The sequence below is a fragment of the Motacilla alba genome, chromosome 23 (assembly GCF_015832195.1).
Source record: "Motacilla alba alba isolate MOTALB_02 chromosome 23, Motacilla_alba_V1.0_pri, whole genome shotgun sequence".
NCBI classification, from domain to species: Eukaryota; Metazoa; Chordata; class Aves; order Passeriformes; family Motacillidae; genus Motacilla; species Motacilla alba.
The window spans coordinates 6,520,834-6,544,645 of NC_052038.1; the positions used below are offsets into that span (position 1 = coordinate 6,520,834).

The 23,812-nt window shown below is 51.0% G+C and overlaps 1 protein-coding gene across 1 annotated transcript in view; it reads right to left on the reverse strand.

Annotated features, from left to right (window-relative positions):
- Positions 1 to 960: 960 nt before the first annotated feature.
- WASF2 (WASP family member 2) overlaps positions 961 to 23,812 on the reverse strand; it is a 28,077-nt gene continuing 5,225 nt past the window's right edge. Inside the window, 9 exon segments of the mRNA XM_038160725.1 lie at positions 961 to 1,259; positions 1,674 to 1,773; positions 1,775 to 2,195; positions 3,994 to 4,149; positions 5,512 to 5,642; positions 6,408 to 6,525; positions 7,571 to 7,724; positions 8,210 to 8,344; positions 12,133 to 12,286. Coding sequence (XP_038016653.1) covers positions 1,102 to 1,259; positions 1,674 to 1,773; positions 1,775 to 2,195; positions 3,994 to 4,149; positions 5,512 to 5,642; positions 6,408 to 6,525; positions 7,571 to 7,724; positions 8,210 to 8,344; positions 12,133 to 12,262 — 1,503 coding nt within the window. The 5' untranslated portion in view covers positions 12,263 to 12,286 and the 3' untranslated portion in view covers positions 961 to 1,101.

Here is a 23,812-nt window from a genome sequence, read left to right on the forward strand (position 1 = left end):
CAGCTCACACACACGATGTTTTTAGGCACACTGACTCCCCTCCCTAGGGGGAAGGGAGAAGGAGCAAAGGCAATACCAGCATTTAAGTCCCTGTGTTAAAGGTATGATCACCCCGCTAAAAAAAGCACCTCTCAAACTGCCCTGGCAGGCCAAAGACCACCACAGTGCCAGGTGCTCAGAGAACCCCTCCCCACCCCATCTCCCTGGCTTAGGCACTGGATTTGGAATTTTAAAACACAATCTCAGCATGAATTGGAGAGAATCAGCCCGGCGAGGCCTGGCCACCGCTCAGAGCTGACCACAGATGTGTCTCAGTGGGGCAGTGGCTCTGCTTTCCCAAGAGTGGGAAGCTGAACAAGCATCCTGCCCTGGTTTTACATCCCTCTGTGCAAGTCTCCTCTTGGCAAAGCAGTCCAGGAGATTTGAGGAAGGTAAAGGCAGCTTCTAAAATAAAAAGAAAGTCTCTCCTTACACTGCACCCAAGGCACTCAGCACCCTTGGAGCTGGGAAATGCACCCCACACAGGGCGATCTGGAATTAATACTCAGGGGTCGGGGGGGAAAGAATTGTGCACTATTGCCAAAAACCTGATTATTTGACAGTGGGATGCAGCAGAGAACTGACATTTAAAGCCCATTTTCTTGCAGCACTACCAGTATTCACTGGCAAGGAAGAGCCATCAGATCAACTGTCTGCTGTTGCACTGAGAAAACCAGCTGAAAATGTCCTTCATCCAAAAGGCCACATGGCCACAACAGGATCATCCATCTTTGCTTTAAAAATCCCTCAGGATGGAGGGTTTATATGTGCTCTGCCTGGTGGCATCAAAAATCTGGAGGTTTAGCTCTCTTTTAAATAAGCAACCGTTACACCCCCTCCAGCTAAATCCCAGCCGCATCCTCGCTGTCCGCGAGGAGACCTTTGGGAAGGCAGAGCACCGAGCCCTGCCAAGGCTGCAGGGGGAGGGACAGGGGAGATATGCTGCTGGTTGTCTGAAAACCCTTGGCACATCTTTGGTTACAGGATGCAAAGGACGTGGTGCGAGGTTTGGCCACCTGACTGGGTAAGGAGGAGAGGAGGGAAGGAGGGGTGGGAGCGTGGCTAATCCGACCACTCGTCCTCGTCGAACTCGGAGGAGTCGTCCTCGGAGTCGCTGTACTCCACGGCGATGCGGCGCGACAGGATGGTGGCCACGTCGTTGCCCACAACATCCCTCTTCTCCTGCTCCCGCTGCTCCTCCACCTTGCGCAGCTGGAAGCCTGTTGGGAGGGAACGGAGGGGATCATGCCAAGCTCTGGGTCACACTGCGAGCTCCCTTTGCCTCTGGGCCAGGCAGGCTGGGTGCGCTGGGGTGACGCTGATGGGGACAGCCAGGACAGGCTGGGTGGGGAGGTGGAATGGGAAGCAAATCCCTTCTGTGCCCCTCCACAGGGTAACCCCAGTGCTGTACCTTCCCCAGCAAACCTGGATCACGCCAACGCTGGCACTGCCATCTCCACGAGTGCTGGGGGAAGCATAAAACCCAGCAAGGCGCTCGAGAGGGGGGCAGACAAGGAGGGACCACGAGGGACAGGCCTTGAGCAGCAAGGCAGTCACACTGCTCCCAGGAGGAGACAGCTCCCAGGGGTCTTCCAGAGGCAGAGGAGGGCGCTGGCATGGAAACACGGCCTTACCTTGCCGAATAGCCGACAGCAGATCGCTCCTGGCATCGCTCACCGCGGGCAAGGATGACTTGGGCTTGGATGTGGAGGTGTCGGAGGGCGGAGGGGGGGGGCGGGGGTCCATCCAGGCCGCTGGAAGCCAGGGGGGGTGGGCCCGGAGGCGGCGGGGGCGGCGGCGGGGGCGGCGCAATCCCAGCGCCCGGCTGCGACAGCGGGGCTGGGAGAACGCTGGAGTAATCGACTGCCGGGGGAGGCGGGGGAGGTGGAGGGGCAGCAAACTCAGGGTGAGGAGGGAAAGAGGGGGGCGAGGGCGGCGGGGGGGTCCCCGGGGAGGGGAAGCCCATGGGAGGTGGCGGAGGGGGGGTGTTTTCCATCAGGGGTGGCGGTGGAGGAGGAGCTGGAGGGGGAGCAAAGCCCGGCCTGGCTGCGGAGGGCGATCCGATCGGAGGAGCTGGTGGCGGGTGGCTCGGGCTAACCAGGCTGGATCGTTTGGGCCCTCCAGAACCAGAACCTCTTTGGTTGTCTACAGGATAGCTGTGGCAACAGAACGAGAGAGACAGGGAATCAGCCCTGAGGCCAGATCAGACTGTACAGTCTCTGTGTTAATGCAAATCATGTGTGTTCGCTGCAGTCCAGACAAAAAAATCCAAGTTCCAGCTTTAACTGATGTTTCCATGAGACCTCACTCCTTGGTTTTAGCTCCCTCGCACTGTTTCTTTTGGCCTATGCCTCCAGAAAAAGGAAAGCTTCTAGGGATGACAGGAATGCTGTCCTCCATCCCATCTCCCAGGCTGACAAGAACACGAGCCACCTCACCTCTGCCAGAGGCCAGGCGGGCACGTCCGAGCTCGGAGCAGCTCCTGGCTCCAGAGCTCCTGCCATCACCCCTCCTCGAGGTCAGGCCCGCGACACGGCAGGCAGGGATCGGGGAAGTCTGCTGGGATACACTGCAGGAGGGTGGGGGGTGCCAGGAAAGTATTTGCTCTGAGCACCTGCTGGGAAGGGATCTCCCCCTGGACTCCACGGCTCGGAGCTGGAGCGCAGCAGCCACGTCTCAGAGCTCGCCGTGGGGAGTGCAGGGGAGGACATGGGGACCCAAGGTGCTCCTATGGAAAACACCAAGGCAAGAGGGACTGAATCCCCCATTGTGGAGGCTCTGTTCATCCCACAGGACTCCACTGCCCGTGTGACAGTGCGGCATCCAGTGCAAGGGAAGCCCCAAACTGAGACGTCCTTCCATGGCAAGACAGAAAAATAAGGTACATCTGCCACAAAAACATCACCATTTTTAACAGTGCTGATCCAAAACAGACTCCTGGAGATCAAATCTACCTCCCAGGGTTCCTTAAAAACAACCATCAAAACAAAACCAGAAGAGGGGAGATCTGTGGGGTTGGGCAGAGATCTAAGCAACTGCACAAGGCAGTGAGAGCTTCATCTGAGAGCTCGTGTCTGCTCTGCCCGAGAGGCACAGGCTGCAGAGTGCAGTGCTGGGTCTCTCTGACACATCACAAGAGCCTTTGCTGCAGCATTGCTGCCTTCGGATAAGATGGAGAGAAGCCAAGCAGCCCTGTCTATCAGACAGACTTTCTCTTGTTCCTCTTGACTCTGTTTTAATGTCTTTTAAAGAAAAGGAAAAGTCCACTCTTGTTTCGCCCTTTGCGTCTTGAGCCACTGCTGGACCGTAACTCTCATCTCTGGAGGTGCCTGGGAGTCACCATTTCATTCAACCCAGAGCAAATGACCTGAACTTGCGCCCAAGTCTCTGGGAAGGAGGCAGCTGCTGTGCTCAAGTCCTTGAAACTTAAATACATCTCCATCTCCAGTGCCCGTGTCGTGCATTTCTCACAGATCAGAGCAAAAGAGGTTAAAGAAGCTGTTCTTTGCAAAGCTCTGTCATGGAATAGCCTGAGCAGGAAGGGACTCACAAGGATCATCGTGTTCAACCCCCGGACCTGCACAGGACACCCCCAAGAATTCCACGAGTGCTGTGCAAATGGAACATAAGGAACAGGAGTCCAAGCTATGGAACAACTGCACTGGAAAATCACGGCAATGGGCCAAGCCATTCACTGGGACACTGCTGTGGAGTAAATCTGCTCTAGGTCTCCCCTTCTGCCCGGGAATGGTGATGGTGGCTGGGACTCATGGGGAGCTGTGCTGCCTGTGCCTCTGTCCCTGCCTGCAGTTGCACTTCCCTTCCAGACAGGAGCATTCTGGTTCCCACACCCCACCCGTGAGGAAGTTCTGCTGAACTACCTCAGCCTGCCTCATGTCATCCTTTTACACCACCTACTACTCCTTGGTGACAGCAGGGATCCCGTAGGCTTACCTAAATTCCACCGGGGGTGGAGGCAGGCTGTCATCTGGGAACGAGGGAGGTGGTGGCACAATGGAGTCAGTCTGCGGCGGTGGCGGGTAGCAGCTCCCATCCATGCTCTCGCCGGAGCCGATGCTGCCGTTCTGGTACACCATGTTGGAGGGGTACCTGCCAAAAGCAACATAAACAGCTCGTTTCAAGAGCTCAGGGCAATGTCTAAAGCTCATTTTTTTTCCCCAGAGAGCTGTCCAGAGAGGTTGGCTGCCCCTGGGTCCCTGGAAGTGTCCAAGGCCAGGTTGGACAGGGCTTGGCGTTACCTGGTCGAGTGGAAGGCATCCTTGCCCATGGCAGGGGGTGGAACTGGATGGACTTAAGGGCCCTTTCCAACCCAAACCAATCCATGATTTTACACCATTAAAAAAACCCTTTACTTCTCAAAGACTCCTATGTGGAAAACCACATACACCTGCATGTGTTTGCTCCATGTAATTCTTTGGTTAAAATTTGCTCAGGTGCTGCCCTGTTTATGGCTGCTGCACACCAGAACAGCTGGAGTATATATTTTAATAAACAAGCAAACACGTGAAAAAAAAAAGCATTTTTCTTTAACACTTGATTTTGTAAAAGCACTTAAGAGTGTTTTGACCAACCTGGACTGAAAGAACTTGCAGCTGCACTGAGTATCATCAGTGGCAAAAGCAGGAGACACTCAAAGATGCCAAAAAATAAGCTCGAGAATAGAATATCAAAATGGAAACCACAATGCTATTAAAACAAGTATTCAAGGCTGGAATAGTACTGAAAAGAGACTCTCATGCCTTCAGTGGACTCATTTCACTGTGGGGAGGGGGAACCACCCTATTTCTGGGGGCTCTGGACCCCAAGTGAATCCAAATACAAGAACACACTCACATGAGAAAAGAGAGGAGCAAGAAAATGGTGCTGTTGTGCTGCTCGATTCCCCTGCTAGAAACCAAACCTGTTCTCTTATTAAACTAAAAGCAAGTTTTATTTTTAGCTGGAGAGTGTGATTTAAAGAGAGATTTTTTTCTTATATGAAAGGAAGCTGCAAGGAAGAAGAGCATTGTGGGGAATTCGGGCTGCTTCCAGCCTTGCTGGTGTCAAAAGTTAAATGAATTCCCAAGCCAGAAGTGCTAAAGAGAGATCTGTAGCTTGAAATACTTGGATGGGGACAGCCCCCGCTTCAACTTTAGGGTGTGAAGAGCCATTTGTGAACTGTAACAAAGCCATCACACAATGGCACTGAGATGCCACCCTCGGCTGGGTGAGAGGGAAGGGCATCGCCGTGGGGCAGAGCCAAAGCTCCCAACACACTGTGCCCACAGGCAGCGAGAGCAGCCAGAGCCAATCCTGCCACCTTGCTCCAGCTCCCTGATTTATTTGGCAAATTTTAAATCAGCAGGCGGATTTACTTGGGAGGATCTGATTAGTGGCAGCATCGATCCGGAGCCGGGGAGCCGCAGCGCAGGGTGAACTGCATCCCAATCACCCAGCCCCAGCCCTGCTTACCCTGCAGGACCGTGCTTGTCCTTTGACTCCACAAATTCTTGTCCCATTTTCAGCTTCTCCCACTCCTCTTTGCGGGTTTTGATTTTCCGTGGATTCACATTTCCTCGGTTCGGATTCTCCTTTTTCTCTTTCTAAGAGAGGAGGAATCAAACACAAGCTTTATTTTGCTTTAAATCCGCTGGGAATAGAGAGGGACAGGACAGACCTGGAGCAGTTACAACAAGACACATTCTCCAAGAGGATTTTTAGTTTACTTTCCGGATTGCTGCACTCTCCAAAGATCTTCCATATAAAAAAGCTGGAGCACAGACAATGTAAAAAATGCCAGACAACAGCAGGTTGCCCAGAGCAGCCCGGACACGCTGCCACCACCAGCCCCTGGCATAAGCAGCTCGAGGGCAGAGTAAAAGCTTGGTTTCCCAAATCAATTCAGGTTTTGGCCTCTGTGTCGAGATGCCCAAATTTCACCTTCACCCCCATGGTGTTCAGTGTTCTGGGGTGCAACATGGACACCTGCCCACAGAGAACTGGGCTTTAGATGGGCTCACTCCGAATTCTAACACACCCTTCATCTCTCCTTTGTTATTCTTCATTGAAGAATCACAGTCTGTTTTCATGCTTAGTACTCCAGTTGCTCAAAAGCTAAATAAAGTATGTTAACACTACATCTCTTATGCTATAATATAATTTAACATTAAGGCCCAAAGACAGTGGCATTTGGAAAAACCAATTAGAGGTATCTTTGTTCTCTTTTTTTTAATTAACAAGGATGTGGGTAAACCAGATAAAACTTCACTGAATTGATCCCACAGGAGTCTAAAAGTGCAAACCTGAGTTTTGGATAGTAAATTTGGAGTCCAAAATTTATTAACACTTCCCACTCCTCCCTTCCTCACCCTATGTTTCCGCTTTTCCTTCATGATATCCTTGGTGTCCTGAAGCATCTTCTCCTTCCAAAGGTCGAAGAAATACGAAGGATCTGTGTAGAATTTAAGTGCCTCTTTGCCATCATCCCTGGAACAGGGGGAGGAGAAAACCACACAGACAAGGATCAGGTCACACATTTCTTGGAAGGGAACACAAGGCACTATCTCAGACGGTTTAGAAGTGCAGCGAGATGGTCACAAGTGCTGTTCTTGCCTCTGCCCCCCATTTCAGAGCAGGAAGAGCCCCCCATCTCAGCCACCCCAGCTCTCCCACGTCCCACTCCTTCTGCCCTCACACAACCCCTCTGTTACTCAGCACCTGAAGAGCTCCACTGCTCTGAACAATCACCAGGAGAGCAGCAGGCCCCTTGCTCCAACTCCCTTTTGTTTGTGCTGTATTTTGGTGTGCAAAAACCTCCTCCTCCAGCTCAGGAACCCTAAATCAGACCAGCAGCGTCCTTGAAGCTCCTGAGTGAGCACACACAGACTCCCTCTCCTCCCACTTTGCAGTGCAGCCGCGTCTGGCAGGAGACAGCTGCCTCCAGCTATCTGTAATTACTTTTTACCTGCTCAGAAGATATTTATGGATGTGGGATAAGTCTCTGGATTCTGACCCCCTTTACTTCTCCTGCCTACAAGATGGAATCAGAGTGGGACTGCTCAGAACTGGTTACACAGCCAGCGTAGGGCCCACCAGATGTCTCAGACCAGGCTCTGGAGGCCACAGGAAGCATCACCAGCAGCCTGCTGCACCCAGCTGGGTGAGAGTCACTGCCAGGTGAGTGCTCTTTGGAGAGGAGCCACTGGGCTACAGAGGAGCACAAGAAAAATGCCTCATCTGCAGCACAGCCAGCACGGTTCTGCAGAGCCAGCCACGCCTGGCCCTGAGGCACCCACCAAAGTGACAGCAGAAAACCTAAGAGATCATTTTCTAGCTACGTTCATCTGTACGACCTCAAAAGCAAAGTTTCACATAATCCAAAGGACAGAGATTTCCTGGTGCATTTGTTTAGCAACTCAATTTCCCAGTGGAAACAGCTTCAGTCCAGCACAGCACGGGGAAGGACCTCCCTGGCAGGCTGGGAGGAAGGGGCTCTTCCCTGCAAGGGAACAAGGAGGTACTGCAGCCCTACCTGTAAGGTGAGAGGATGTTGAGAGGTGGAGGGGTATTGCAGGTCCTGTAGGTTTCGAGGACAGGCACTGGGAGAGAATCTCTGTCAAAGAGCTTCTGGTCCTGAGTGGTGGAGCTTTTGAAGGCCTTCCTGGTGTTAATGCCTTGCAAGGAGACTGTAAAGAAGAGAACAAGTGAAGAACAGCCTGACCCAGGCCAACGACCCTGAAGCCCAAGCAGCGAACATCTGATTTCAGTTGGAGTTCTTGGCATGCTTTGCAGTTCTTAAGGTCAGGTTCCTTTTCCCACAGATCCCTTGGGAAACCCATCAAACCTCCAGCGTGCTGCCAAGATCTGCTGCTCCATCAACACGGCTCTCCGCGCGGCCCATGGGCTTTGGAAGCCCTGTGACCAAGCTCCAGCAGCTCATCCACTGCCACCCAACTGCTGGAGAGCGAGTTCCCATGCGCGGAGTCACCGAGGAGCAAAGCCAGAGCAGCTGTGCAAGTGCTCTGCTGGGAGGCAGGGAAACAGCCCCTCTCGGCCCCAGAGAACACATTCCAACACCCATGGCAGTGTCATGCTGGGCTCACGGGCTGAACCAACCACGCTGACTCAACGAGAACCTTCGCCATGCTCAGCCTGTGCCCCGCTCCATTACCTTCCTCCTCTTTGGGATCCAGCTGAGTGACTTTGACTTGCAAGCGGTCAACTCTCTCGACGAGAACGCTCACCCGAGAGGCAAAGGTGTTGGCTTGAGTAAACAACTCTCCAAATATGTCTTCTGCAGATTTACCTGCAATATTAAAGTGTCCACATTACCCTCATGAACCACATCAGACCACACTCAGTCTCCCAGCTTGTTTTCATGAAGAAAGAAAGAAAGAAAGAAAGAAAGAAAGAAAGAACAAACCACTCTTCTTTTCAAGTTTGTCACAGCTGAGTTTAACATCCAGGAAGAAAGTGCTTTGTTCCACCAAAACCTGACATTTCCAAGGGATCTTCAAGCAATAAAGAAACAATTGAGACACACTTTAAAGTCTATTAGAGTAACAAACTAAAGAGGGCTGACAACACTACACTGGTCTGAATGTGGATGCATCTGAAAGTCCTTTAAGATTCTCTGCTATTCTGTTAATTAGACAAGGAAATACAGTTAGATTTTTATTGCTCTGGAGAATCTCAAAGGCTCCCAGTCTCCAGCAGGCCTGCCTCCAGGGGAGCTGGCACACATTTACAAGCTCAAAGTACTCTGGAAGTAGAGAGCAGACCCAGTCCTGGATCCCGAAGCTGGAGCTGGAACTGCAGTGACAGCACTGACCCCGCTGTTCCTTCAGGTGGCAGTGTCTGAAAAATTGATGCATTCACATTGATTCTGAATCAAAACCAAAGGGGAACTTCTCAGTCAGGGACATTCCCTCTGGAACAGCTTGGACTACCCAGTGGGCTGCTGTGACAAGCACCACCCATGGTTTGGGCCACGAGAGAGCCCGGGCTCAGATCAGGAGCTGCACCACTCACAGCAGTAATGAGAACACGGCCCCGTCCCTAGGAGTCCAAACCCTACAGCGCAACAGGAGATGGCCACAGGCAGACAGAGGTGGGAGAAACCCGAGAGCTTCCACTGAGTCCTGCTTTTTTGTTCTGCTCACGGGCACAACCCAAGCCAGGGAGCCCCACCAAGAGCAGGCTTGGCACCGACCGCAGACACGGGCCCGTGGTGCTCCCACTGATGGGAAACATTTCCAGCCACGGCTGCCGAGTACGAGGCTGCTCCCAATAAGCAGTCTGGTTTTGAAGTGCATCATCATATGGTCAACAGTTTGCTCTGGAATCTGTTACTCCTAAAGATCCTCTCCGACATTCAGGAAAGAAAAACCAGTTGGAAGTCTAATTTCAACAGCAATTGTGGAAAACATGGCTGTCTACAGTCAGAGAGACAAAGCACCCTTGCACAGGGCGAGGCGAGGGCATCCCCCAAAGCCCAGCTGCACAAACACTCCCAGCTATCTAAGCTGACATATCAACTCCTTGTTCCTGCTCCCAGGAGATCTCCTTACACTGCCAAGCACGGGGAACAAGCCAGGTTAAAATTCAACCTTCCCCACCCCTTTTGGTGGCAATGCCAGGTCCAAGTGTTTGTAGAAAGCAAATGCTGAAGGTTAACTTCAACTGACCTCTTCCTTCCACCCTCCTAGACAATGCAGACTCCACATATGCTCAATTAACAAACCCAAACTCATGAGAAGGATTTTATGTTTGGAGATCTAAGGGCCAGGTAGCTCTCGTTGTAGCCATGTTTTGTGAAGCAATCTCCATTTTCAACATCAGCACAGACCAGCTCTCCTGTTTGACCCAAAGAGAGCAAAAATTTATCTGTGGGAAAATGCAAAACCTTCCAGCAATAGCTCAAAAAAAGAAAAGTTGCAATTTCGTTTCTACTTTCACAAGAAGTGAAAAACATTTCTGAATTTCACAAGGAACTGCAACAAGCACTAGGGGAAAATGAAGTCTTTGGTTTGCAATGTATATTTCAAGTATAAAATAATATATAACAGCATTTTCTATGCTGGTTTTGACCCTGAAGAGAGAAGAGATGGTCTGTGTTCACCTGCCCCTGTGTAAGTGCACCTGGAGTTATCACCCAGCATCTCACACGTCGCCTGAGCTTCACAAACACTTTTAAATGGGGTAAGACAGAGATTAATTTTTTAGTTTAGTTACTTTGACTGCAGAAGTGCAGCTTACAATCAGAATTATCTTTGTCATGCGCTGGCAGGAAGACAGACGGCATGATTTAATAGGTCCTTCCATCTTTAGCTTGTGGATTCTGTAAAATCACACAAAACCGCGCAGTCGACTTATACAAAGTGCTCCCAGCTGCGATAGTAACGAAGGGTAAACTCACTGGAATATGAAAGTTTGACAAGATTTATGTTTGCGTCTTTGTAAAGAGACTGTGGTGCACCAGGCATGGCTGATTATTCACTTGACAGGGCTGTCACAGCCTACTGAACCTGCTCTACGTTCCTGTAATAGTCAAGGTACAGGGAGAGAGAGAATTTGAATTTTGGAGAGAAGAAAGGGCGGGGGGCAGGAGTTTGGTCACTGGGGTGCAAGCATAGTCTAAACCCTGCTTTATTTAAAATACTGCTGACCCTGGGGAGCGGATGGTGCTCAGCATTTCCCTCCTGCCTGCCCTGCTCTCCTCTCACACCAAGTGTCAGCAGCAGGCACCTCTCCTGTTTCCCCCCAGGTACCTGTGACTGGTCCAGCAGCTCACACCTTCTCCCTGCATCCCCCATCCCAGCTCCCAGGGTACCTTCCCCAAGAAGAAACCAGGCTGTGATTTGGCTCCCAGTGCCTCAGAAGCAGAGCAGCTTTGAATATCTGTGCGAAGAAGGTCTAAACCTGTGGGATCTGGCCAGGGCTGTCACACTAACCCACAGTGTGTCTCTGAGCAGGGATGAGCCTTCCCTGCAGCTGGGCTTTGCACAGCTTTACTGCCTCCTTCCTCACCATTTCACATGCACGAGATGGATTTCACTCACACTCCACAACCATCTTGGCTACCAGACCTAACAAATGAGCAACGAGGGCCAGTTGAACGCGAGCAGAGAGCCTGGTCTCGCCTGTGCAGTGACATTTCTCCAACCCAACAGAATGTGACACCGACTGGCAGCAAACACGGGCCCAGATTTCAGTGACAGCCACGGTTCGCACTGCTGGAAAGAGGCTGCACCCAAACTTTGCCTGCCACATGGCGGAAGACAAGGGCTTGCTTTGCAGAGCAAGCAGAAGGGCTTGCAAACACCCCAGAGAAGCTAAACAATAGATTAATTTGATTATCAAAGTCTCGTTTCAAGGACAAAGGTGGTTAATCAGAACCCAGAGCATTTCAACAGAGTATGGAGCCATCCCGGAGAGACCACAATTAACTCTTCGTTTCTCCTACGGCATGTAGGCCTGTGTTTTCCCTCCAGCTTTTCCAAGGCCAGGGTCAGCCCACTGGAGAGCTGAGCCAGGCATCGCTCCAGCTCGCGCTGCCATTTGAGCGAGCAGCCCCAAACCACCGACGCTCTGGAGGCACCACTCGGCTCGCACAGGTCTTTGGGTCTCACAACGCAACACACAGCAGCAGGGGCAAACTGGAGCTTCTGCGTGGGGGCTTTAATTATCTTTCATTAAAAATAAGACTACTGACATGGTGTAGATTCAACAGAGTCAAGCTCCATTTAGTAGCGCGTGCAATTACAGGCACGTTCTCTGACACAAGATCCTGCCTGCTCCCAGAGCCTCCCATTTTACAAGCCTGAGTTGTGCTCCATCCTTCCATCTGCAGCTTCACTGCAGCCTCTCACATGCACACACACATACACACACCCCCCTCCCCATTTTCTCTTAGATAGGAAGGCAGTGGGACCAGGGATATGAAATTAGCATCGGATTTCTTTAGGAAAACATTTTAGCATTACCCAGGGAAGGCAGATGGGGGAGAAATAGGAACACGAGAGTAGAAAGGGAGCTAAATAAAGAGCAGTAGCGACTCCTGAGGGCAACGCGCAGGCTCGCCATGGTACTCACTCAGGCTGCCCAGCTGTCGAATGACATTTGCCAGGGTGATGTTGGTCACGCATTCCAGCTCGCTCGGAACGCTAGGCAACGTCTGACGGCACAGGTGCCTTGGCTCAATGTTCCTCGTTACTAACGGCATGGTGGACCTGCTTCAGGCACTGTTCTGAAAGATGAAAAACAACCCAAAAAAGAAACAGGAAAGGATTACTCAACCGCAAATTCCAGGCACACCAGAGCCATGGTGTTCGTTTTTCCTGCTCTCAAACGGCTTTACTTATAAGCCTTCTTCCCCCAGCTCCCCACCCTGAGAAAACGGCTTCATCAGAAATAAAGATCCTCCTGTTCTCTGACTCGCAGCGGCAGCAGAGCCCCACCAGCCCAGGTACAGAGGCAGGGATGGAGAACTCCACATCTTGGCCCACTCTGGCAGCGCTGCTGCTGCTCCCTTCCCAGCCAGGCGGAGCCCGGACAGGGCTCCTGCCTCCCGCGCTCACACAGCGCCTGGCACCCGCTCGCGAGCTCCTCTGCAGAAACACTCCCCACCTGCAATCAATAGCTGCTTAGACCGTGCAGATGAAGACAGGAGACGTTATTACACAGAAAAAGAAAGAACAAAACAGGCTTCTCCCAGCACGCCAAAGCACACGTGGTGCCTCCCTCCTGGAGCAGCACACGGGGCTCTCCTGGAACAACAGGAAGCGCTTGCAGCTGACCAGGAAACTTTCTGGTGACTGTTCCTTATCCTGCAGGCTGCACCCCTCTTCCCTTGGGAAATCCCCCGGGGATGAGGTTTACACTGGACCATTGTTTTCGTGCTAGAGCAGTTTAAGGTTGAGGGAGCTCTAATCAGGATGCAGGACTGGAGTGTGCTCAGAGGCAAGTCAGGATTGATTGTACAACAGGCGGGACAAACTTCCAGTTCTTTAAAAAACTAATAAAATAAAAAACCTGGAGAAAACCTAAGTGTCTGGAAGTTATGCTTTGGACAGAAAACGTTTTTATGCGCAGGTCAGTGTCTTGAACTAACAAAAACCTCCTTTGCCAACAGGCCCAAACGTTTAAGCCTCAAACAGCTCCCTCCCCGATCGTCCAGCTCCAGGAGGGAGATGGAAACCTGTGTGATCAGGAGCATCATATACGCCTGAAATCTTTAGGACTAAGTGAAAGCAAATACATCCCAAGTTCTTGATTAATTTAGAAGGGGAAAGAATCACTTTTCTAGGTCAGCTGAGGAACAACCCAGGAGAAGCAGGCAGCTCCCATGTGATAGGCATGCGGATCTGCTCGGGCTGGGTGTAAAAATAAAACAGGAAGCGAACAGCTTGGGGAACATGGCTTCCTGTCACCACCAGCAAAAACCCAAGAACCATAAAAAATCAGCTGTTTGCTCTTGACTTTGAGCCACCCTTTGATAGTCTCTGTGGCAGCTGGCAGCTTATCTTTGAGGTCCAGGAGTCCTTCCTGGATGCTTTTCTATCAGGGTGTTAAGAGGAAGAAGTGGGCATTATCCCTCCTAATTACCTCAGAAGCCAGATTTTGAATTGCTAAATTTGACCCATTAAGGCAGAGGAGTTCAAGAGCCGCAGCACCGGGCGCTGGGATATCTCCCAGACAAGCAGATGTAGGTTGCTACCATTTTGCAACACCTCTACACGAGGGATTTCACAGCATCTCGGAATGCCAGGATGGTTTGGGTTGGAAGAGACCTTAAAGCTCATCCTGTTCCAACCTCCTGCCGTGAGACCAGGCTGCACAGAAAGGGTCCCCAACACCGAACGCCTTACGGAACAGGGGAGCCAGGTCTGCATCCAAATAAATAAAAGCATCCTCCTCTGAGGATGGAGTCCGTGCTGTTCTTCCCCGTGTCCACTGCAGCCATCAGTAACTGCTGGGATATTTAAAGAACAGGGTGAACTAAGGAAGGGCTCTGACCTTCCCTTCCCAACACCCCGTGTTTTATCGATTCCAGCCCAAGCCCTACAATCTTTTGTCAGCTTTAGTGCTTCATGCCAGACAAACTTTCCCAGCTCCCCCCAGACTGCAGTCTGCACCAACAAGCAGCTCTCATAAACAAGGCAGCATTTGCAGGCTGCCTGCATCCAGCTTCTCCCCTGTGCTTCCCCAGGGCTTGGCCAGGGAGCACACACGGTGGGATCTGCAGAGCTGGACTGGACAGCCTGGCTGGAAACCTTCCAAGGCAGAGGACAGACAGAAGGAAAACAGCAACAGGAAAAATAAGCCTGGAAGTGGGGGATGAGATGGGAGTGTTCTGTATAAAAGGAGACAAAAAAAACCCCAGGATGATGGGTAGCATGGTTGGATAAATGCAGGTAACACTGATCTCTGCAAGGATGGGGAAGACAGTGCAGAAAATGGGAGCAGTGCCTCAAACACCAACCAAAAAAGGCTCTGAATAGATTGCCTGTATACAGACACCCCAAAAGCGTTTGCCTTCAAAGCATGTTTTGAAAGTAAAAGCAAGGAGTAGTGGTGAGAACTGCTTTTCTTCAAAGAAAAGCTAAGGTAGAGCACACGTACAGCACAAATTTGCACTGGCACAAGACAGCAGAGACAAAGGCCAAGAAAAAGGCTCCCTTTGTAGCCCAGCTCACCCTGGCAGCCACCCCCACCCTCCCAGCCACACTCCTGTGCAGAAGGAGTTTTTCCCTCATGATCACAGCAGCACTTCCCAAGGCCGTGGGGACAGCTCTGCTGCCCTAAGCCCAGCCCGCAGCCAGCAAACTCAGGGCTTAAATGAACCCTGGGGAGCGTCAGAGATGATCACGGCAGGAAGGGCAGGACGGGCTGTGGACAACCGCCCTGCTCCCCCAGCAGCTGTTGGATAAGAGGCATTTTGAAGCACAAATTCCTCTCTTCTGAGCAGAAGGATGAGGAGCTTCAAGATTTTACGAAGGAAATCTGGGACCTGCAAAAAGAGCGGGTGATGTCCATTCAAGAAGACTGTAAGACCTTGCTTTTTCCTGGAGGGTTTGGAGGGTAGGGATAGAGATAACAGCTAATGGGCTCCTGTAAAACCTTCATGCCTCGCGAGTAGGTGGGACAAAGATTAATAGTGTGGATTGGAAAATAAGTGGTGTATTTCAAAAGCAGGAGTCAGGGCAGAAAAGCAGGTGTGGAGAAGGGGCAAGGTGTGAGAGCAAAGGGGGAACGGGGAAGAGGAGGCAAAACACTGGAGGCAGCACAAGGCATGAGCTGGGGACAGGGAGGAGACACAGCAAATGAAAGAAGGACAGAGCTGAAAAAGCTTTCTGGGAGGCTGATGCTGTTATTCTTTAAGAGAGTCATTAAGGAGGCGACTGACAGCGCAGTGCCAAGCACGGGCCATCCAGAACCGCTTCCCTTTCCGTGCTCAGGGCATGACAGCGCAGCAGAATTCCACCCTGGCTGGCCAGCCTGGTCATCAAGCATTAGTCACTGTCACACAATGACCACAGACCATATATTATAACTAAATCCTACCATTCAGATGCAACTTAAATGAATTGCAAGGCCGAAAATCCTTATCTTTGGGGCAAAGATAAGCGTTTCTATTTGCTTATGAATGCTGGAGATTAGATTTCTTTCGGGAGTGTAGAGTTTTGGGGTGCAGACACTGTTTTTAAAGAAGCTGCAAGAATGACATGGTCACAGAGGAGCTGCCCTGATGCCAGGGTAACAGGAGAGGAGATCAAGTATGTTAGAAGTAAAAGGAAACTGCCTCTAGAAACAGAAAACTCTGCAACAGATTTCTAATGAATATGGAAAACCAAGAAAGGCATCAAATTGAAACACAGTGAGAGGAAAGAAGTTCAGTGATCTCTGCTGGCTGGAAGAGCCCTAAGGAAAATCCACAAACCCTGCTGCATCAATCCACGTTCAGAAGACTCATCCTCCCAACCACTGTGCTTCACACCTTCTTAAAAACAAGGGAACAAATGATCTTCCTCTCCCACTTGAGCCAGACCCTTCCTACCTGCTCCCAAGCACTTCCTCTGAAGCCTCCAAGTCATGACTTGAACCACAGAAGGCTCCAAGAGCCTGGGTGATGTTGTGAGGGCAGTGACTAAAAGCCAAACCATCTGAAAGGCCCAGCTTTGCCCCGCAGCTCCTTTCCCCTTGCTGCCCCACCTACAGCTGGGCATTGCCAGCATGCCTCATAATTTCCCCTCTCCCAAAATGCTTACGCAGGCTCCGCCGAGCCCCGGCCTGCTCCAGCCCAGAAAAAGGTTTGCTGAGCATGAAAAAGCCCTGGAAGCCGAATTCACTGCTCCTACATTCCTACTGATCTTCCAGCCTCAGCTGGCACCTTGTTTCCAGGATCCACCAGGTCTTTGCTCCCCACCATCCTTCCCAACAACTCCTGTCCTTTCTCACTGCACCCACCGTGGTCCTGGACGCCTCATGCTTCTCCAAGAAAGCAGGATCCACGAGCAGAGCCTCTTCCCGTGGCTGCTGATCTGACACCCTGCTCCTGCCACAATAAGCTCTCACCTTGAACGTCCTGCTCACCAGCTTTTAAGAGGATTCTGACTTTGGCAATTAGTTCTGTAAATACTCTCAGGCACTGGGGAACAAGCGTGGCCCAACACAGGCTCCAAAAGGGGGGAAAACGTGTGACTTGCAATTCTTGTCTTTCTGAATCCAGCACTTTAAGCAAAGCCGAGGTAAATCCAAGATAAGCGTGCTGCTCCAAGATTTCTTATCAGCAAGCCATCGACCGCTCTCCCCGTGAGCTCTGCTGCAGCAGATCACTCAGGAATCCCAGTTCTGGATTAGAATCAAGTACAATTGGTTTGTTTCAAACAAGAACTGCCAGCCCATAAACCCCTTGCACAAAGCTCTGTCTTATTGACTATTTTTAATAAATAGGGCTGGCACAGTAAAATTGAACAATTGCTAGGAACAATAAAGGAGACAGACTTTGATTACAACTATTGAGAAGCAATACAGGGATGTTTTAGCAGTGAGTATTTGCTTTCCAACGCAAGTTCCGTCAACTGAAAGCAGCAACTCGGAGCAAACCCTCCTTAAAAAGTGTTTTGGAGCAGAGCAGAAAGCAGCACTGCACGGCAAGGGAGGAACCAGACCTGTTTCTGGGGCTTTTTTGTAGAGCAGGCAGATAGCACAGTCACTGTGGTGGTGCAGAGGAGAAGGCAGGCAGGACTCCAAGGCGAGCCCTGCGGATGCAATGCACACAAAGAGCTGTAAATAACAGGTGAGGTGGAGGGAGAGATCTGGCAAGGCTCTCCTCACTGGTATTCGACCAGTTAGCATAGCGTTACTGGGAGTCACCTGGGTAATTCCCCGCTCAATGTGACACACAACCCCTTAGCTCAGGGACCATCTGCAAATAAATCTGGACCCCAGCAGTGAGATCATCTGTCATAGTGTCTGGTGTAGCACAAAGCACCTAAGGAGGGCAGAGCGCTTTTTTGGGAAAGGGAAGGGAATTTAGGCTTCGTTTCCAAGTACGTCAGGGTGACCAACCACCCTGCCCTCGGCAGGGCTTACAGAATCCTCAGCCTGGACACGAACAGGCAGCAGAGTGAAGGAGAGCCAGCCTGCAGCTGAGCGCTTTGGAGAGCCGCCTCTAGGAGTGCCCATCGGGGGACTGGGCACACCAGCAGCTCTGGGAATGAGGGGGAAAGGAGATAATCAGATCTGAAATTCCCATCAGTATGAAATAAGACTTAACTCAGTAGCTTGCCAACGCAGACCGACTGTTCTTTCTAATGTCTGTGACAACTCTGCTTCCAATTTCAAGCTTCTCTCAGCAGTAACTACTCCCCCATGTAGCTGTAATGGCCAGAAAGAGACTGGCTTTTATGTAACCCCAAAAGACTTGCAGAAAGGGAAGCAGCAGCCACACACACACACAGAGGGAGAACTGAGGGGGGAAAAAAAATCAGCAGAAGGCTGTGCTGAGTGCTCAGGGCTATATCCAAGCTCACAATGCAGCCACAGAGAAGTGGGATGCGGCAATCAGAAATGCTCCAGTTCCACGCTCCGAGAGAGACCCAGCAATCAGTGCTGCATCCGAGCAATAGGGAGCGAAATTATAGAGCAAACTGCCATGTGATGCCACAAACTACTCCATCCCGCCAGCTGTAACAAGTATTCATTCCCAAAAATGCATCACAGGCTCATCTGTCATTACCAGCCCAGCCTGCCAGCAGCTGAGCAGGAGTCAGCAGTGAAGGGCAGCTGCAGGGCTGCTTCCTTTCACAGTGGTCTATTCTCCCAAAAAACCACGGGGGAGACGGACGGGTAAAACCCCCCCGGGCAGTGGGAAACATTGCCCACCATCTCCCAGCAGCCGGTGGGATGGGAAGCACACGCTGTGTTTCCACCCACCATCACACAAAAGCTCTCCTGAAGCAGGATCTACTGAAAATCCAGGACCTTTGGAGAACGCACTTAGCCGATGACAAAAATCCACATCCACAAGCCCTCTGTGTACTAATAAGGCACTTCAGTCACCAAGTGGAGAACCCTGCAGGCCCGATGTGCAGCGTTATGAAAGAGGATGTTTGGGCAATAACGTGGGGCAAGAGCAGCGCTGCCCTTTTCCACAGCCCGGCTCCCACAGAGGAACATCAGCCCTGATCCCACAGCACAGCCAGGATGGTACAGCGTGCAGTCCTTGACACAACGAACATCCAGCCCGCTCCAATCCCAGAGTAAAAATAAACCTTTTTTTTCCTCCTCTGCCTTTCCCCCCCCTCTCCAGTCTGCTGGCTCTGAAAAATGCAAAAGAGGCTCAGAAAGCCATTTTCTGCGGGTTTTTTTGTCTGGCTCATGCATTATCATCATCATTTACTGCCCTCAAGGGGATTGCACAGGTGTGACTGAAAATTTGGCTCTTCCTTTTAAACTTTTTGTTATCAGCTTTGCTGAAGATGATCTTGCTGGAATAAATACCAGGCTGCTCTCCTGGAGAGGGACTCGCTCAGAGCTGTTGTCAGGAATCTGTCTGGGGGTGGAAGGATGGGGGTGTCACTAATGGGGAACATACAGATCCTCCTGGCTTCTGCTGGAGTGCTAATAGAGCCAGCAGTTTGACCTAGACTTTTATTTTTTTAATTCCTAAGAAACAAACCATCGCACTAATTAATGTTTCCATTCATTTAGCTGAAAAACAAGTTAAACAAAGAGGGTCACCTGGTGTTCCTATCAATACCTGACTAGGCTACAGGCAGAACAAATGCATTTAAATAAAACTCTAGAAGAGACGTGACAAGAGAAAGGCAGTGTAGCTCAATTAAAGAGAGCTGTCACAGGGATTTGATTCTCAGAATATAGAACTATTGATTAAACAGGAATTAAAGCTCCAGAACAGAAAGGTTTCAAGGTCTTTGCTGTGAGGGTATACATCAGGAGAGAGAGGCAGGACTCCTTCAGCGCCACAAGAGCTCTGGCTTTGTTGCTTCCTAGGAAACAGGAGCAGCAAAGGGAGCAGAATGCTCTCTACTAAACCAGTGAATAATTTGGGCAAGGATACAAGGTCAGTGACAACACAGAGCGGCATCACGAGCGTCAGTCAACAGGTAGCTCTGGTGTACTCGGGTACTGAAAGCACACAATAGCTCTAAAACATTTCAGGAGTATGTAGGGAGGGGCCTGGGCAGGTTTCAGTCCTAGAATGCCACAATCCTGGAATGGTATGGGTTGGAAAGGGCCTTAAAGGTCATCTCATTCCACCCCCTGCCACGGCAGGGGCACCTCCCAGTGTCCCAGGCTGCTCCAAGCCTGCCCAGCCTGGCCTTGGGCACTGCCAGGGATCCAAGGGCAGCCCCAGCTGCTCTGAGCACCCTGTGCCAGGGCCTGCCCACCTTCACAGGGTTTCTTCCCAATTTCCCACCTAACCCTGCCCTCTGGCAGCGGGAAGCCATTCCCCCCAGCCCAGTGTCCCCCTCCAGCTCCCTTGGAGCCCCCTCAGGCACTGGAATGGGCTTTAAGGTCTCCCTGGGGCCTCCTCCGGGCTGGACATTCCCAGCTGTCCCAGCCTGTCCCCAGAGCAGAGGGGCTCCAGCCCTGGCAGCATCTCTGGACTCGCCCCACCGGGTCCACGTCCTTCCTGTGCTGAGCACCCCCGAGCTGGAGCAGCACTGGAGGTCCCCAGGGTGCAACAGAGGGGCAGAATTTTCCAAGCCTCACAGCCAGTACCGGTGCTGAACTCACTTCAAAGGCTCCTGCAGAAGAGACACCGTGCAGCAGGGAAGGCAAGCAGTGCCCCTGCCCAGAGCTGCCCGTGGAGGTGCAGCAGGAGCCCCTGGCTGCGGGGATGCCTGCGCACAGGCCCAGCCCCGCTGCCTCCCTCCTGCATCCCGGCCTGACCCGCGCTAATGAGCGCAGCTCTGCTCCCTCCCTTCCCAGCAGCCTCCCCAGGCACGGGAAAGGCTTGTGTCTGCTGCACTGACAAAGGCAACTCACAATACAGCAGCGCGTTCCCATTCCTGGGCAGCGCTCGGTAATTAATACGGAAAGAGAGGGTGTGCTTTTTTCCCCCTAAATGACTTATTCGTTAAGTTCGAGCATATTTTAACCTTCCTTTTCAGCAGATAAACTCTGTCTCATTTGCAGCTAAGCTCAGCCTTCCCTTCTTTGCCACACACTAAACTATTTTGATTAATGAAAGAGTAGGAACAAACCAGTTCCAAGTGTTTTCTATAGAGCTCAACTGCTCTTTCAGTTTCAACTCACGCCTAGATAATTATATCACAGCTCTGAGTGCCCCCACCCTTCTGCTGCACTTGGGGAATACTGGAAAGATAAGTCTTTTCTTAATTATTAAATGTAAATAGCTCATTAAATATAATCCAATTACTTTAATTGTAAGAAAAAGGAAGTAATTACAATATGTACATGTATTCTTGCCTGAACAGTTTTAATATCTTAAATGAATCTTTGCAGCATTAATATTTTAAGTCAACCTTTGACATGAGGGGACAGAAAAAAAAAAGGACATTGACTCCCTGATATTTTCCAGAAGTGCTGTATCTGCTGGAATTTTACTCACAAAAAACCAAGAGAACAGCCTTGGGCATCTAAGTCAAAATGGTTTATAAACAGCATCTTAATAAAGTCAAAATAATACACAGGCTTTCCATTGTGGAGGGAAAAAATAAATATCTAAACAGGATGCCACGTGGAGAGCCTGAATATGCCTCTGGGATCTCAGGAGCCCAGCAGGATGGGCACCACTGTGACCGTGGGACAACAGGCAGGACCCCGCCACCCCAGCACCAAAAGCATCACCTACCTGGGATTTTCCAGGCAGTTTTCCCCACACCTAAGGTTTGTCCTGTTCAAGGGTGGGGAGAGGAAGCAGGGCTGGGGCAGAAGGGGCCTGCTCCACATCTGGGATTACCCAGCTCTCCCACGGCAGTGTCCAGTGAGGTGATCCCACAGAAATGCTGAAAGCAGCGTTTGTGTGTGCGCAGCCATCTGTGCGAGGCACGGCCCAGGATCCCAGGCTGCCCTGTGGGATTTCAGGCAGAGCTGCAGGAAGCTGCGAGGAGCAGTCCTCTGGTTTTGCTCAACAGCATGACAATCCCTGGACTCACTTTCTCCATCCCTGCAGCCAGCAGGACTGAACAACCTTCCAGCAGACTCCAGCAAGGCCCCACTGCTTCGATCAGCCCCCCTGGTCTGACAGAGAGGGGTCAGGTTTCAGCTTGGCTCTGGTGACAGATGCCTGTGAAATCTCCTTGGGACAGACAGAAAAATACTCAGTTTAAACTGTAGTTGTTTCCATTTTGCATGTTCTGAGCCCAGCAGTGATCTCACCTTACGTAATCTCCAGTGCAAACTCCAGGCTCTGGACCATCCAAACCTATTCAAGGGTGTTTGAAACCATAAAATCCCAGAATGGTTTGGCTTGGAAAGGGTCTTAAAGCTCATCTTGTTCCACCCCCTGCCATGGGCAGGGACACCTTCCACTGTCCCAGGCTGCTCCAAGGCCTGTCCAGCCTGGCCTTGGGCACTTTCACAGATGGGGGCTGCTCTGAGCAGCCTGTGCCACAGCATCACCACCCTCACAGGGAAGGATTTCTTCCCAAAATCTAACCTAAACTTGCTCTTTCAGTTTGAAGCCATTCTCCCTTGTACCATCCTCCTGGCCCTTGACCCAGTCCCTCTCCAGCTCTCCTGGAGCCCCTTTAGGCACTGGAAGGGGCTCTAAGGTCCCCCTGGGAGCCTTCTCTTCTCCAGGTGAGCACCCCCAGCTCTCCCAGCCTGGCTCCAGAGCATCTCCATGGCCTCCTCGGGACTTTCTCTGGCAGCTCCACATCCTTCTTGTGTTGGGGGCCCAGAGCTGGATGCAACACACCAGGTACCGGAGTACAGGGGGAATCATCACTTTATTGAACTGATCTTTTTGGGAAAAGAGAGATTAGACCGTATTAGGGATGCTAAGGATGCAGGCCATTCTAGCCAAGCTTACCACAAGGTCTATAATAAGCTGCTTTATGGAAACCTCTCATGTGAAGCCAGCCCCTAGATGTAACCTCCCTGATACAATATTGAATTCTCAATAGCAACCAAAAGGCTATTTTGTATAAGTTAATTACAGCCGTTTTTAATTTAGCTTGCAGAAGGGAAGCGGCCAGTGATTTCATGCTGCCCTAGACAGAAGGTAAAGGTTTTCCACAAGCTGTGTTTATAGCTCTGTGCTTTCCTCCAGCAAAGCACCGGCTCCGCAGCTGCTGGTATTGAAAGAACAGGATCTGGGTGTGGGCATGGTTCTCTCTCGCCTGGTTGGGTTTTTTTGCAGCTGCAAGGCCAAACCCATACGAGTGCGTGTGTGCTTTTTCTTACGGTGACAAAGGCAGGGTGCCTGAAAGGGAACTCGCTTCCGCTCTGGCAAGCACTCAAGCATTCGCCGGGCTAAGGGGTGGTCGGGGAACTTTCACCCATCCATTCAGCCAAGGCCGCTATTCCCCCTCCCTCCCAATTAAATCCCATTTTTTGCACTCCATGCATGAACTGCAGCCACACCAATACATCAGATATTGTGGCTGATAGCCTCCTCTGAATGCCACTTAAAGCCCTCCAGTGCGGAGCGCTCTGAAAGCAAAGCATCGCTCCTTCTCTGAGCACAGAAAGAGACTTTTGCTACAGAGAGACCTGAAGGAAGACTCTAAGCTGTAGGAAAAGGGCATCCAGAGAAAGAGGAAATGAGAAATTAAAACCACATTCAATCTTATTAGTGGTAATACAATAGGTCAACAAGAGGACTTTGCACAACTCCACAGCATGGGAACAATTGATGCAGAACTTGGAGCACTGACTCCAGCAAGTTTGGAGTTTACCAAAACCAGCACATTTTGTCAGCATGATGTAAAGTGCCCAGCTGGGAGGGGGACAGTGCTCCATGCCTTGCAGGGGAGTGCACTTAGGAAATGAAAATGTGAGGAATACTCCCGCTCCTCTTTCTCCATCTGAAACATTTTCTCTCTCAAGGGATTTCCAGCATCTTACGAGCACAGCCTCTTTGAAGTGCTGCAAAGTGGCATTGCTCATCATTTCAGTAATGATAGTAAATAAGCTCCAGTATTTTGTTGATCCTTTTCCTTTTGCTTTACAAACAAAAGGTCAGAGTCATTAGCCCAGTTTGATGAGCGGGGAGAAATGGAGGCTTGGAAGAGGCAGGTTGCTCTGGAACATCACTGGGAACACCAGTGAATGA